This window comes from Ipomoea nil, unplaced genomic scaffold, assembly GCF_001879475.1.
Source record: "Ipomoea nil cultivar Tokyo-kokei standard unplaced genomic scaffold, Asagao_1.1 scaffold0755, whole genome shotgun sequence".
In the NCBI taxonomy this organism is placed as follows: domain Eukaryota; kingdom Viridiplantae; phylum Streptophyta; class Magnoliopsida; order Solanales; family Convolvulaceae; genus Ipomoea; species Ipomoea nil.
Window position 1 is genome coordinate 1,075,473 of NW_017617183.1, and position 16,209 is coordinate 1,091,681.

A 16,209-nucleotide genomic window follows, 5' to 3' on the forward strand; every position below is an offset into this window, starting at 1 on the left:
TTTTGCAAAGAGGGAAAAAACTAGATTAAAAGGTACCCCATGCATCCATCACGGGCCGGGCCCCCTTTTCGTGTATGAAAGGCAAGCATGGGCAGTGACCACCTACGCAAAGTATAGCAGTACTACTTCAACAAATTGTAGTAGTAGATCAGATCAGATCACCACCGTACATTGACAAAACACATCAACAAACCCATCAAAATTCAATGAATAACCTCTTAACTTAATACTTTAAAGTTAAGTCGGATTGGAGATCATCTTTCACCTAATATATATGTATGTGTGTTCCAACTATATATTCACCTAGTTCATTTGGTTGGACAAAAGTTCTGCCTCTTGAACGGAATTTTGTAACAGCTCATTATTAGTTTTCTTGATTTGATCGAGTCTATAAGTCATACACAAATTAACTTTCAATTATGGATTAATTAGACTGATCTGGTTAATGTAATATTGTTGAGACAATTGACTAAAGAAGTAAAAATAAAAATTAATATGGAGTAGTAATTAATTATTTGAATAATAATAAGTTTAGAATCATATAACAAATAATAATCAAGATAAATTTGATGTTGGTTGATGGATCACAAACAATCAATTAAAACAAATAATTCAATATCACTATGTATTGTATTATCTGATCGGTTTCAGTAATGACAGTCCACCAAAGCCGGGGTGGAAAACGCAAGATTTTGTAACTTGGTTTCTTGATCGTCATCATCATCTTCTAGTGGAGCCGGCAGGTTAAGATCGAGCGTGAAAACACCCCCGCCGCCTGTCGCCGCCTTCTCTCGGCGGTCCGATGATTCAGAAACGTTGGCCGTTCCGCCGTCGCTAATCACCGAGAGCGGCTTCGCCGGGTTGATAGTAGGCGGCGGCCGGTGTCTTCTCATGTGACCTCCCAGAGCTTGCCCCGACGAGAACTCCGACCCGCAGATCGAACACTCGTGAATCTTGGCCTTGCCGCCATTGCTGAGGGTATGGGTAGAAACCCCGGCGGCGAAAAGCGGCGAACTTTGTTTATCAAAGTCTGACGACGACGGCGCCGCCGATTTTTTCTGATCGTCTGCCGCAGTGATCTTAGGTTTCTTGTGGCTGGCTCTATGCCCACCCAGAGCTTGAAACGACGGGAAAGTTCGGTTACAAGTTTTGCACTGATAGACGTATAAATCGCCACCACCCTTGCCGGCGCCTGCGGCGGCGGCGGCCATTTCGTCGACTTTCCGGCTGCCACTAACTCTCTCTACTTGACGGCATCCACCGCCTCGTGCCAAAAGAATCAGACAATTCGCCATGTCCTCATCCTCATCGTTGGTGGTGGCGGATATCTGGCTAGTCGAAGTCGCCGGAGAGTACTGAGCGGAGGAGGAATAGAAAACAGCAGCAGCACCACCATCCCCGCCGCCGCTAGAACAGCTCGAGTCAGCCGGCGACAATCCCCTCGGACGTTTAGTACGCTTTCCTTTTATCAACACCATCTGATAATCGGAATATTCTTGAGAGATTTCCATAATAGTGCCTAAAAACAGCCAAAAGAAAAGTGAAGATCGATGATCAGAGCAGCCTTGAAAGATATAAGAATTGGAGAGCCGGGGTGGGACACTGAAGAGTGTTGTCATATATATATATATACCAACTAGGGAAGTTAAAAGTAAAAAAAATTCGATGTTAAAATGAGAGTTCTCGTGAATAATCTATCTTTAATGAAATAAAAAAATGTTCAATCTGACTGACCCTCGTTTATTATAATCTCTTTCAAAAAATTTTACTCCGAATAACATAACCCGCGTCATCTAAACTTACAAGAAACGAGATCGAAACCGTGTTAGATCATACCTAAAAGGAGAAAGTGTAGCCACAAGTGTTTGCTTGCGTTAGGTACTTAGGAAAGGTGTCTTTAACTAATATTCCTCATCACTCTCTTTAACCACACTTAGCCTAGCAAGACTAGCAAGCCAAGCAACTTGAGTTTCAATTAAACTTTTTATTTGGGGAATTGAATAGAATTTCATTGAATTGGTGTGTTTCTTGCTGATCCCTCTATAAGCAAGGCATGAGTGTTGGGAGAACTATTAATAAGGTATGCCTTCAAGGGTGGCAAAGAATTATATATATATCAAGTTGTGAATACCATGTATGGAGACCAGGTTTTACTTTGCAATGTATGTAAAATAAAAAAAATCAAAATTTATTTTGAAAATATAATATTTTCAGGTACCATGAATTCAGACAAAAATAAAAAATAAAAATTACTTATGTATATGCGTTAGGTGATTAGTACTAATTAGAGCCTAATAATATCTTGATCCAAGTGAAGCTATGGTTAAGGGTGCCGCAGTGTTACTGGCGGAAAGAAATCTTGCTTTGTGATCCTAGCTAGCAAACATACGTACTGTTCTTAATTGGCAGTCACACTTGTAATCTTATAGTTATCAAATTAATATATTGACCAACTTAATTGAATTTGTCTCCAGTTCTTTTAGTTTTTTTTTAGAGAAATAGAAAAATGCAAAATCATAAATACTTTTATTTGTACATTTCTTTAATTTAAAAACATAGAAAGGGGAATTATAAGGAAGTGAATATGGTTTAAATGGTTCTTTTAATTTTTATTAGAACAATGAGTATGTAATAAATTTATTACAATTAAAATATCAACTGATCAATGAATATATTCAATAAAATCTAAAGACTAACGGATAAACATCACTAAGAGAGTAATAAGAGTTTGTTCATAGTTTTAGCCTCAAGCAGGTTCTTGCCACTAACTCGATGTATTAAGACTAGTTAAATGGTCCTATTAATTAATCATATTTAAAAAAAAAAAATACACCTTTCAAAAAAAAAAATACATTAAATAGGATGTATAGTATTGGGGGAGTTGGGAGTGATATTATTCTTTAATTTCAGTACTAGAGAGTAGTAGAGGAGGTGACTAGAGATATGGAAGGATGCATGGTTGGTCCATGGATGTAACCTTTGAAAAGGCCATTTCTATGGTTTTTCTTTTATTTATTTAATATATATTATTGAATTGGTAACAATAATAATAAATTTCCAGCTAAAGTCACGAATAAACGCAGCCATTAAAGCAAGAGGATTGCACGTTAAAGCCATGCTCCACCTCACACAATGTCTTCTTAAACTTAAAGAAAAGTACTTATTTTCATAGAGAGAGATGCAAGTATGATCAAGTGAGGCAAACCACCAAGATTCTTTTTGGCTTTCAAGCAAACCTTTTACCCTTTTAATACCATTCAAGTAAACAAATTAAAGATGGATTAAATTTGACACGGTTTTTATAAAGGGGTGTTTGGTAAATAGCTGTTAGCTAATTGGGTTAGTGAGTTTGACTAGTTGATAGCATTAGTTGATTGTAAAAAGATGTTTGGTAAATTAGTTGTAAACTGATAGCTGATTACATGCAAAATGACTCTCTCCGAAAGCTTATTGAAAAAGCTGCTCAAAGCAGCTTTTTGAATTTTAATATTTTGGAACAATAAGCTGTTACAAAAAGCTAATTAATTAAACACTTGGTTATTAACCAATTAAGTCAAATAGCTAATAGTGATCAAATAAGCTAAAATTGACTGATAAGCTAACTGTGTTACCAAACAGGGCCAAAGTCTTCCGTGTATATATGTCATTGTATATATCTTAACCAACCATTTTCTTACATAAGTTAAGGATTAATAACTGTTGAAAAGACATTGTACGGGTCTGTTACTATAAATATATATAAAGGATAAAGCATATTGCTCTCCTCTCCTTTACACAATGACGAAATTCTCTCACTCCAAGGGTCCCCATACCCCGCCCCGATAAGATAATGAATAGATAAATCAATGGGCTTTTAGGTGGAAGGATCAATATTTTGGTGTCCACAACAAATTTACATTAAGTGTAACTCTCACACTACGACTTTCAGGTCTTGATTATGTTTATAGTGACAGGTGCAATGCATTTTTTATATTGTTAATATTGTTATTTTTTGTATCCACATATATGACAACATCAAATTTTTGAAAAGTGGAATACCAAACAAATTGAAATATGAACAATGTATTGTGATCTGTGAACTATTTTGGATGAGAGGTGGGATATGGAGTAGGGACACTAGTAGTTTGCTGTCAAGTGGGCAGGGTGAGAGGTGATGAGCACCACGTACCATACAGCTTCTTGTCATGGACACTACTTTGTGACTTGTGACCAAGCTACCATTGTTATAAGTTTTTCTTCCTTTCTTTTTATCCCTACATGCATAATTAATAATGTTTTTTTTAAAAAAAAAAAAAAATTAACCCTAATCTAGAAAGTCTCCACCGCTCCATCTCTAAGATCTAGTAGAAGAAGTAAATTTTGTGATATTCACTAAAATCTATATTACCTGTTGGGCGTCAGTCGGGTTATTCAATTTCAGTCCTTTCTCGATTCAAAACGCGGTATTGTGACTTATCATAAAAAAAAATATGATTAAATGATTAAATGATTAAATGTCCACCTACTTATACCAATTAATTTTAAGTATGATATGAAAATTAGATAGTCAAAAAATTTGTGATTAAATGTGCATGACTTACACGCGTGAGTGACTCTTATATAGTATATATAATTATCTTTAATAATATTTGGAGTAATGGACCTCTTTTACCTTTATAAATAGGTGATCACAGGATCAAATCTTACTGAAGCATTCAGTGACAGATCCAGAAAATTATGTGAGTGGGGACATACTTAAAATGACTTTAGAATTGTCAATGACAAAATATCAAACACTTATAATATGGTTCCTAATACATTATAAATTATAATACAATATTTACGATAAACGACATGATAGTTTGGGCGGAGCCAAAACTATACTTAGGTAGGGTGAAATTGGCAAAATATAAAACATAATCAATTACATAAAATAGTTTGAATAGAAAAGACGTTATATTCATAAATACTTTAATTTTAATGTTCTTTTAATTAGATCAACTTTAAATTTTTCTAAACTAGTTTGAATACAATGAAGTATAATATAAACTTGTGGACTACATTAACTAAATGATTTACAAAAAAATAAAAAAAATAAAATTTTAAAAAACATTTAATTTATTAAAGGGTGAAAAGAGCTAAAATAAAGAAAAAAAACTAAAATATTTACACACAAAAATAGAATTAAAAAAAAAAAACAAAAAAGAAGCCTAAAATATAGAGAAGTGATGAAGGTGGGATTTAAACACAAAGATATTTCACGTTACAATCCAAGCTTCAACCATTTAAGCTACTGCACTCTTTAGTGATTACTACATATACATATATACTAGCATTTTGTACGCACGATGCGCGAAAACCTATGCCCAATATTAAAATATTGTTAAGTAACAAAATTTTAAAAATTAGTTAAAATTATGTTTCGCAATTCCTTAAAGTGATGATACTTTTGAATTATCATATATTTAAATAATATAGTGATCAAAACAAAATATAATTTATAATTAAATTAATTGTTATAATACTAAGCTAATTAACACCCACATATATGATATATTGATATGTATACACAAATAATATACATACATACATACAGACATACATACATACATACATACATATATATATATATATATATATATATATATATATATATATATATATATATATATATATATATATATATATATGATACACATATATTATTTAACATTCATATATATATTTAATTAAAATATAATGTATAATTAAATTAATTGTTATATGATAATTTTTATAAAATGATAATTAAAAATAGGAAAAAGATATGATAGATGTAGGTGTATGGTAAAATTGGTGGATATATTAAATACTAACGGTGTTATAATGGTGATTTTGTCCAATATAAATGAAAGGTACAACAATTAAAGCAAAATGTATATATTTATTAGCATATAAAAAGGGACAAAAATCAAGGACATAACTTGTATTGACACATATTATGTTTTTAGATTAAAGGACTACCAAGGGGTGAGTGGGGGCAGCTGCCCCCATGGTAGATCCGTCACTGGGAGTATTGATTCTTGAACTTTTACCTTGTAAAGAATTATGAGTATTTGAAAAATAACAAAATTCAGGACAAATTAAAATAATATTTTTTAAAAAGTTAAAATAAATAAGAAGACTTAAAAGTTAAAGGGGCTTAATTTACTATGTGATAGTGACCTGTTTTCACTTCATTTACTGACCGAATTAAAGTGTGAAACCGTTTTCTTTTTCTCTTTTTGCTCGAAAAAAAAAATGATAACAATAAAATAAATTTAAAACTTTTTTGCACTAGGTATTATCAAATACCAATATTTTGAATCACTAAACTGTTTGACAATTCGAAAATTTAAACAACTTTAAATAAATCAAAACTTCAGTTCATTTATTTTTAAATATGAAAAAATATATTACACGTTACATATTCAATATATATACATAGGGGAGGGTTCAAGTAACATGCCCTAACAAGTGAAGATTGATTCATGTTTTTTTTTAAAAAAAAAAAATTAAAACCTCAACTATTGATCAATGTTGAAAAAATCTCTAAAGGGCCATTTAAAAAAAAAATTCTTTTTTTCATTTTTTCATTTTTTTTTAAATTAGGAGTTAATAATTGTAAATTGTTTAATACTTATAAGTCTTTAATATTTTATACTTAATACGTTAATAGTTTAATACTAAATTAGTAAAATTACTAAAATATTAAATATTAACCTAAATACCTAAAGAACATCTATAAGTCTATAATTAATTAATTTAATTGTAAATTGTATACAACTTTAAAGAATTAAAACACAATTTCACAAAGACTATAAGCTACAATTTTTATAACGTCATTTTGAGCAATAACCCTTAAAAAAAAAAGATGCACACAATTATTATTCGATTGGCTAGGCGCTCGGCTGTAGAAAAGGTCGATTCGGGCATTATTCGAGGCCACTTAGCACCTAGGCGCTGTTTTTATAACATTGCAATTGATAAACCATGATGAACGTCTAAAATCAATTCTCACTTTTTACATGATGGTTCTGATGAGAGAAGCGTATCTTTTGTGTATTGAATTAACAGTAAGATAATACAGGAATACATGTATAAGATAACTATACGTATACAATAAGCGAACTAGTTAATTTATAACAAACTATATCTAGTCAAGACCTTATATCTCTAACACACCCCCTCAAGCACAAGGTTGAAGGGAAACAACATTGAGCTTGTCTTGAAGGACCCCAAAACGTGGTGCTAGAAGCGGCTTCGTAAAAATATCAGCCAGCTGCTCCTTCGTGGACACAAAATTGACCTTGAAGTCTCCGGAGGTCAACTTGTCCCGGACAAAATGATAGCCAATCTCTATGTGCTTCGTCCTTGCATGAAACACAGGATTAACACACAGATACGTGGCGCCAAGACTGTCACACCACAAGGTAGCTGGACGATCAGAATGCAGCCCAAGAATACGTAACAAGGAAACGACCCACGTAACCTCAGCAGACACGTCAGCAAGACCCTTGTACTCCGCTTCAGTCGATGAACGAGCCACTTTCCGCTGCTTGGGCGATACCCAGGAGATTAGGTTAGAACCGAGAAAAACTGCAAATCCACTGGTTGATTTCTAATCTACTAGAGACCCAGCCCTGTCCGAGTATGAAAAAGCATGAATATCACAAGATGAAGAAACAGATAGCGTAACCCGTGGTTTTGCGTGCCCTTAACATAGCGAAGAACACACTTGAGATAACCCCAATGCTCCATAGTAGGAGTATGCAAAGAAGAGCCTGAAGCAAAGGGAAACAAATTCTCATCTAGTATCAGATAGTGTTAGGACTTTTCTTTCTTTCTCTCCCTATCGCAAACAAGACGATCCTTTTTGTTTTTCCCCACCACGTTCATGGCGTCGATCTCCTCTAAACGTACGGTGACTGCTACCACCGTGTTGTAACACCCCACTTTTCTTAAACTTAATTAACAGACTTAACCTTGAAAGATAAACTAAAGCAGCGGAATAAACTTACTAAACAACTTAATAGAGGTGTCACCGCCACAATCACCCTTCATAGTGATTGCACAAGAAAAGGTTAAGCAATCTAAATCATTTAAGTCTTACTAATCATCAATCAAACTAGGGGATAAGACCCCGGTGTCCAGCACCATCAAAACAAAAGGGTAGTCAACTACAAATCAAAAAAACAACCAACATCAAGAGTTTAGACTACAACTAGCTATCTATGCTAATCTAGTCTAACTCGTACCCTCTCACGAACTGGGTCCACCTGAAGGGGTTAAAACACAACAAGTAGAAAACAAACCCGTTAGCACGAAGCTAAGTATAACGCCACTCAACCCTGTAAAGTACTACAGTATATACTTTTGGAAAACATTTGTTTCACATACTTAGATCAAGTATTCTCAATCACTTAGGCAACAATTAAACATGCTCAATAGGGTTTCTATATGCTTGCAACATAATTATCAAATAGCATGCTCCTCAAGCCCCGCCAAGCGGCGGCCTAGGGCCACGGCTCTAGCCTGGAGCCGTGCCCTAGGGCCGCTCCTCCACGGGGCTTGCCAATGGCTCCTTCCTAGGACCGTTGGCTAGTGTCGTGTCTGATCAATCGAAGGGAAATCTCATAAAAGAACCTTAATAGCCAAGGGAGGATTAGTTAAGGCTAAGAGGTAACACATGTCTTACAAAACCTATTTTCCTTGCTATATCTTGATTATTGTCTCCTTTGATAATCGTATGTTTGATTCTGTGATTGAGTCTTAATAGAGCTTTGCCTATGGTTTATGTCGTGTTTATTTGATAATCCTGATGATCTTGATGTTGTGATTGATTATATGTGTGACCTTGCGTTTATGCATGTCTAGAGCTTGTTATTAGGGTTTATTTGATGGAATCTTGATGTTCTTGTGATTCTTGTCGTTCTTGTGATTCTTGTCGTTCTTGCATGATTAGAAGTTGATTCTTGAGTCTTGATATGTTAGGAGCATGTATTTAGGATTTAATGGTGTTGGTTTCTTGGCTTAATTATTGTGGTTCAGATCCATATTGTTGTTGATGTGTATTGGGGTGTATTTGGACTTGATTTTGGGTGTAGTTGAGGAATTCTCGGGTTGGGAAAGGTGGCAAGTTACTGTCGTACCAGCGGGGGGTCAGTGGGGGGACAAACCCCCACCTGACCACCCGCCAGTATTTGTCCGCCGTACCAGCGGGTCGCCGGCGGGTGGTTGACCACCCGCCGTACACCCGCTGGTACATCATACATGGCCGTCCACCGGCGGGTGGAAGGTGGGTGGTTGACCACCCGCTGGAATGGGCGGTGTGTTGTGAAGTTTTACCCCGTTTTGTGTTTCCCTGTGCCCCATTGTACCCCGTTTGATGTTTATGAGTCTTGTATGATGTTTCTGAGTATCGTTTTACGAGTTATGTGTGTGCGGTTATTGTTGTAGCTGAACTTTGATTGTTGTTGCTGTTGAGCTTTGATTATCGTTGTTGATCGTCGTTACCATGGTGCACCGGTGGTTGTGATGGATTTGTCCATTATGGGAATTGTGATATGATTGGTGGAAAGGATTTGTTGGCGGTTAGCACAACGAGTGCTCGGTCATTGTGCTATAGGCACAGACCACCCATGATTTGCTTGCTAAAGGCATGGATCAAGTTTTAAGCGCTGTGGTGCCACGTCTTCGTGCTACAGGCAAGACCCCTTGATTATTGTGCTATAGGCATAGATCATGTGTTAATGGTACATCGGCGCTATCAGATCGGTGGATTTGTTGGAGGCAAGTAGGAGGGGAGCATGCGTGCTCCGGAGGGATAAGGGAGGCGTTATAAGGGTAGCCTGGAGGTACAGGTTGGAACTGAAATAAGGATGGAGAGGAGTAAAGGTTGGAACTTGGTATAAGGTTGGATGATGGATGGGCTCTCTGTTGAGTACTTGTCGTGATTGATTGTTGTTGAGCCCCTTGTTGCCGTTGTCTGTTGTTATTGAGCTTTGTTATTATCTTATTGTGCGAGCTTAGGATGCATGCTAGTATCTTTATGGAGTCAACTTGTGGTTGTGCCTTTGTGACACACCGCAAATCCAAATTCTATTTAGGGATTAATTAAGCAATTAATCCTAATCTTTTTTGAACGCTACTAGCTGTATTACAATGTAGTCTCTGTTCATATACAATTAATCCTAATCTAATTGGTAATTTATTCTTTAAATTCATGAAAATTCAATAGTCGGGGACTAGTAATTGACTAGTCAACCCAAGTTAATGAGTTGCACTCTAAGCTTTGTGAATAGTTCCCTTGTCCCCTTACACTTTTCCATCTTAGTAAGGGTAATGAAGACATTTCACCTCATGATTGTATCCCAAGCTAACCTAGAGTTGTCTTTCATTCTTTCCCTAACACTCTCAAAACAAAAGCTCCTCTTTCTCACTAGAATTTAGCTAGCTTCTTCTTCAAGCCAAGTTTGGGCATTCCAAGATCTTCCAAGTTTGTCTCCAAGGTTCCACCTTTCCTACTTTTGAGCATCTAGGAGGGTAAGATCTAAGGTCCTTTAGTGTTTTTAGTGCTTTTAAAGGTATCTTTTTCTAAAGATGAAATCTTTATGGTCTTGTGGTGTGTTCTTGAAGTTGGTGTTGAAGGAGAGCCTTGTTAGAAGCTTGTTGAGGTGTGAAGGAGAGCCTTGTTAGAAGCTTGTTAAGGTGTGAAAAGTGAATTTGTAGGCTACAAGAGGTAACCCATGCTTTACAAAATCTATTTTACTTACCTATATAAAGATTTCTTGACTTCTATATGTGATTTTTGCTATGAGATGTGAGTTTTGATGCATTGTCTTGTGAGAATGCATATCTAGAGCTTGTTATTAGGGTTCATGTATGCCATTGCTTGGCTATTCCTTTGATTCAAGTCATGTTGTTGTATTTTGTGAGATTTTGGGTGTTTTGGACTTGAATTTGAACTTGGTGTTGAAAAAAATCCCCGAAGGGATTATTTTTGGTACAGGGCATGTACCCGCGGGCGGAACGGCGGGTAGGGGTCCACCCGCCGCCCCACCCGCGGGGTACAGGTATGTCGTGGGATGGTTCCCGCGGGCGGAACCATGGGTGGGGGTCCACCCGTGGCCCCACCCGCGGGTACATATATGTTGGTTGTTGGGGAATTGTTCCCCGTGATTCTTTTGACTCAGTAATTGGTATTTTGACTTCCCGATGTTCTTTTGTTGGGCTATTTGAGTGTCTTCTTGATGTTTCGTATGTCTAGAACGTGATGGTAGGAATCGATGTAGGATTTGGTGTTTGAATCATGCTAAGTGTTCAACCTTGTGATTCGTTGAACCATGATGAGTCTTGTACGTTCTTCGGAACTATGTTTGGTTTACCCGTTTGATAAGCATGCTAGTTTGATGTTGAAATGCTAGTGTGTGTGGTTTGTTCTTTCCTCTTGTGGATGATAACTTGTGTTGATCATCGTTGGAGTCGGATTGTGATCCTTTCCTTGATTGAGTATGGTTTCATATCTTCGTTGCGATCCGTTGATTGGTTCCTATGATGATCTGTGTGTTGGCTGTACCTGGATTGCACGATTAATGGAATGGGACATTAATCACCAAGGTACAGATGTGGTCCTCGTGGTGGCCATGAAATGATATTATGGAGTTGTAAACTGGGCTTCAGGCTCATGTGATTTGGGCTTCAGGCTCATGAGATTGGTGGTTGTGTGATTGATATGTTCGGTACCCTCGTGTAGTTTGAGATTGGTGGTTTTGACTTGGTGGATGTTGGAGGGAGAACGACGGTTCCCGGAGGTATAAGGTTGGACTTGGAAGTACAGGGTGGCACTCGGAGGTAAAGGTTGGAACTAGTTATAAGGTTGGGGGTAGCCATAAGGTTGGAACCAGGCATAAGGATGGCATATTGAACGTGGAATGTGTAATATGCGACATGTAGTGTCACGGTGGCACGGGTTGCCAATGTGTGTGATTGTTTATCCTCTTCTGTTGAGCATGTCGAGGAGTATTCTACTTTGTGATCAGTAAAATACACCTCGAGTTGTACTTGTTATCGTTGTTGTCTTTGCCGTGATGTTTCTACTTTGTGATCAGTAGCTTACATCTTGAGCGGTGTTGAGTTGTTCTGTTGTATCGTGTCTTGACATTTTGGGATGTGATTCCCTTATTCTTTGAGAGTGGAATAGAGTCTGTATTGTTGGCTTCTCTCCTTATGGTTTTGAACTGATATATTCAGTATTCCGTTTCGAAAATGATTTTGTATTAAACTATCTATACATATGCTATTGACGCGTATTGACGGGTTACCAGCATTTTTCGTTGACCGGGCGTCGTCCCATTTATTTATGTGCTTTTCAGGTCCCGAGTAGTCAGCGAGCGCGTTAGAGATGGCTAGTTTAGTCTCCCACACAGTTTTAGTTGTGTTTTAGGCCCGTGTGCCTCTTATGTTGAACAATACGTTAGATTGTTGATGATGGTTTTTGCGGTTTTTCCTGTGTGTTCACAATGGTGTGAGCGTGGCATAGCACTCCCTTTTTCTGGCTTTATATATATAGACTTCCGTTGTGTTTTACTTATGTTTGTGGTTAGATTATCTTGCATATTTAAGTTTAAAATGGCATGAAAATTGGGGGTGTTACAGTTGGTATCAGAGCCTAGGTTTGAGCCTAGGATTCTAGAGTCTAGACTTTTAAGAAGTTAAGTGTGTTTTGAGACCCTAAGCGACCTTAAGTATCTAAGTGGTTAAGACTTAGGACTCTTAGGACGCACGGTGAGCTGTGTGTTGTTTATAGTTTGCTTGCTTGCTTATTGTTTTGTTTTGTAACAATGTTGTTGTTATAGAAGCTTTGCTATGGCACCGCCACGTCAATGTGCTCGCACACAGGAGACCCCGACGAACGAACAACTTGCCCAGAATCTGCAACACCTCACGCAGACCATGCAGATTCTCAGCGAAGCGTTGTTGCACAACAACCACCCTGCCCCGCCACCTCAGCCTGTCGGGCATATAGATGTTGGACGCCTTGTGTCGGGCCATAGACCTCCGACGTTCGCCGGTGAGGAAGACCCCGTTGTTCTTGAAGAGTGGGTTCGGACGTTCGACAAGATCTTCTCGGTCGTTGGGTGCCCCGAGGAGCGCCGAGTGGAGCTAGCATCGTTCTACTTCAACCATGAAGCGGATTTGTGGTGGGTACACGAAGGCCTAGCTTGTTTCGAGGAGCCTGACTTCGACTGGATGGCCTTGAAGGATCGGATGCGAGAGCGGTTCTATCCGGCGCATGTTAGGGCTGCAATGTATGAGGAGTTTCTGCATCTCCAACAAGGTTCTTTATCGATGGTTGAGTACCACAAGAGGTTTCTAGAGCTCGCTCGCTTCGCCAGAATGCTTGTCCCCACTGAGCTCGCAAAAGTTCAGAAGTTCGTGGCTGGTTTGAACTACGAGGCACGCAAGGCTTTAACCGTGAGTAGGCCGAGGTCTTTGAAAGAAGCTTACTTGAGTGCCGCGAACTTGTATCGGGTACATCAATTGCAACGTGGATCTTATGAGCTTACAAGGAGAAGGAACGAGAGTGGAGGGTCTTCCATATTCAAGAGGCCAAAGTAGAACTTCCAATCCAAGAACGCGCCTCCCCCATCTCAAGGACCAACTCGAGTGGAGTCTGGGAGTCAAGCTAAGATGTTCGCGTGCCGAAAGTGTGGAAAAGAGCATGCGGGAAAGGATTGCCAAGGTCAAGTTCTTCGATGTTTCAGATGCGGGGAGAGAGGGCACAAGGTTGCTGTATGCCCTCAACAAGCTAACCAAAGGGTGTTGCCACCATCTACGGGATCCGGAGGAGCATCGGGAGGGAGCTCGAGTTGAGTAGCAGCCGGAGCTAGACCTTCAGGTCGGGTTTCGTGATGGGGCGATCTCAGGAGGGGACAGAGGGATTGGTTGAGGATGAGATAGCAGATAACATTTTAAAGCCTACCCTTATCTATGAGCGTATCATTTTCCTTGTTGCATTCTCCTTGTTGTCATGCTCACTTGTTGCGTAATTCTTTTGGTTATAAGTGAGAGTCTTTCGTGGAATTAATTGTTTACTTCTAAAGTGGGTCATGCTTGTGTTAATTCCATAGTCTTGTACAAGTATTTTTGTAACCCATCTTCCTTGTGAGTCACCTAAATTTATTTAAATGCCCTTTTTAAACCTATAGTAGAAAAACCCATAGAATTTCTTCTTGTGTAGCCTAAAAAGCCAAGTAAATTTTAAATTATAACCCCTAAGTTTCAAACCTGGGTATACCATTTACCAACCTAACCCTTGAACCACTTAAGCTAGTTATATTTCTTAAACTTTATTTCATTTAAATTCCATTTAACCCATAATTTTCTACTTTTCCCAAAATTCCCAAATTAAAATCTCCCTTTTCCAAAATTATTCCCAAAACCCTCAATTTCTTTCTTCCTACCCGTGAGCTCAGCCGAGACAAACCCCCCCACCGCCCATCGCCTCTGTTCCCGTCGCAGCCAAGCGCAACCGCCGATGTCGCCACCTGCTCAGAGTCGCCGCCGACCGGAGCTCCGCCGCTTTGCCGTGAAGCCGGATAAGCGAGAGAGAGAGAGCAGCGAGAGAGAGAGAGAGAGAGAAACAGTGAGAAAGAAGAAGAAAAAGAAAAAGAAAAGTCTTAGGCCTTCTCTTTGAGCTTTGGGTCATCTTGCAATCATACCTAGGATAACAAGCTTGGCAAAGAAAGTGGAATGGGTGGATGCCCATTATCTCGTTTTGGAAGGTAAAGCTTTTGACCCGGAATCTTTTCCAAGTTCTTTGTTAGATATGTTGAGATATCAAGGTTTGTTGGATGGGTTTCTCGCCATAAGGGCCGAGACGTACCCGAGCTTGGTTAAGGAGTTTTATCATATCGTCACATGGTTGTGACCAAAGACGGTGGGAAGTTGGAGGTGACCTCTAAGGTGAGAGGTGTGAAAGTTGTTTTGTCTGAAAAGAGGCTAGCTCAGCTCTTAAGTTTGACTGCTACGAGAGTTTCACAGTACAGTGGTAACTCTTGGATTAGTACGGATACCATGGGGTACCAGGACTACTTGAGCTATCTGTTGGGTCGGACTAGCGGTTTCACTCAAGCCTCGAGACCGGAGAAGAAATGATTGTCTGCCGAGAAAAGAATCTTAGTGATGCTTGTGTCAGATTGTTTGTTGCCCAATAACAACAAAAGTCGGTTGTTGGGAAAGCTTGAATGTACCTTTGCCTTCTGTTTGAAGAACATGGTGAAGTTTAATCTGCCTGACTTGATGTTGCAACACATGGTCTTTTGCCGAGACCACAACCGAAAGAGCCTACCGTACGGGATGGTTTTGAGCTGGATATTCGCCAGGAAGGGTGTGAGTGTTGATGGTTGTGTACCGAAGCCCGTAGGTAAAATGGTGTTGGATGCCACCAATCTGCGGAGTTGTAACTTGTTCCAGTTGGATGACGGTGACTATATCACGCTTGAGGAGGTTGCCAGGAAAACCCCCGAGGAGAGAGACGAGTTGGTGGTTGAGCTCAAGATTCCTGTCGGGAAGTTGAACCTCGCGGTTCAGAGTTTAGGAGGTGATGTGGGGGATGATGAAGAAGAAGGCCATGGGGAGGATGCGGAGGTAGGAGAAGCTGCCGAGGTTGAGGAGAGTGACTCGGAGAGTGAAGAGAACCGGAGGAGGAGAGAAGCCCGAACCAAGAGAGAGCACGACGCCATGACACACAAGGAGAGTGTGGTCACCCTTATACGCCAACAAAACAAGATGTAGAAGAGGGCTTTGCTTTTATGAAGACATAGTTCGTTGCAGTTCATCAGAGGTTAGATCAGATAGAAGCCAGCTCGAGCCGAATAGGAAATGATGAGGAGTCCGATGAAGACACCAAAGAATCGAAGAACGAGTCGTTCTAGTGCTGTGTTGTGGTAACCCCGTTTCCCTTTTCTTAGCTTGTTGTTACCTTTACGTTGTTGCTACCGCTTGCTAGTTGCTTTGTTGTTTGCCTTGTGAGTTCGTTCTTGTTTGCTTGTTGTGTTGAGTAGTTAGCTTTGTGGGTTGTTCTAGTAGCTAGTTGGTTAGATCTTTGGTGTTGATTAGAAAGTTGGTTGGTTGTGTTTGGCTTAGTGTTTGATATGCTCAAAGAACTCTGTTGGTTATTTCTTTCAACCTGGCAATGCTATGACTTCT

The 16,209-nt window shown here is 38.9% G+C and overlaps 1 protein-coding gene across 1 annotated transcript; it reads right to left on the minus strand.

Moving 5' to 3' along the window:
* Positions 1 to 503: 503 nt before the first annotated feature.
* Positions 504 to 1,615, minus strand: LOC109176760 (zinc finger protein ZAT5-like). Its single transcript, XM_019326150.1, has one exon. The coding sequence runs from the start codon at positions 1,509 to 1,511 to the stop codon at positions 648 to 650; it is 864 nt and encodes a 287-aa protein (XP_019181695.1). The 5' UTR covers positions 1,512 to 1,615; the 3' UTR covers positions 504 to 647.
* Positions 1,616 to 16,209: the final 14,594 nt, after the last annotated feature.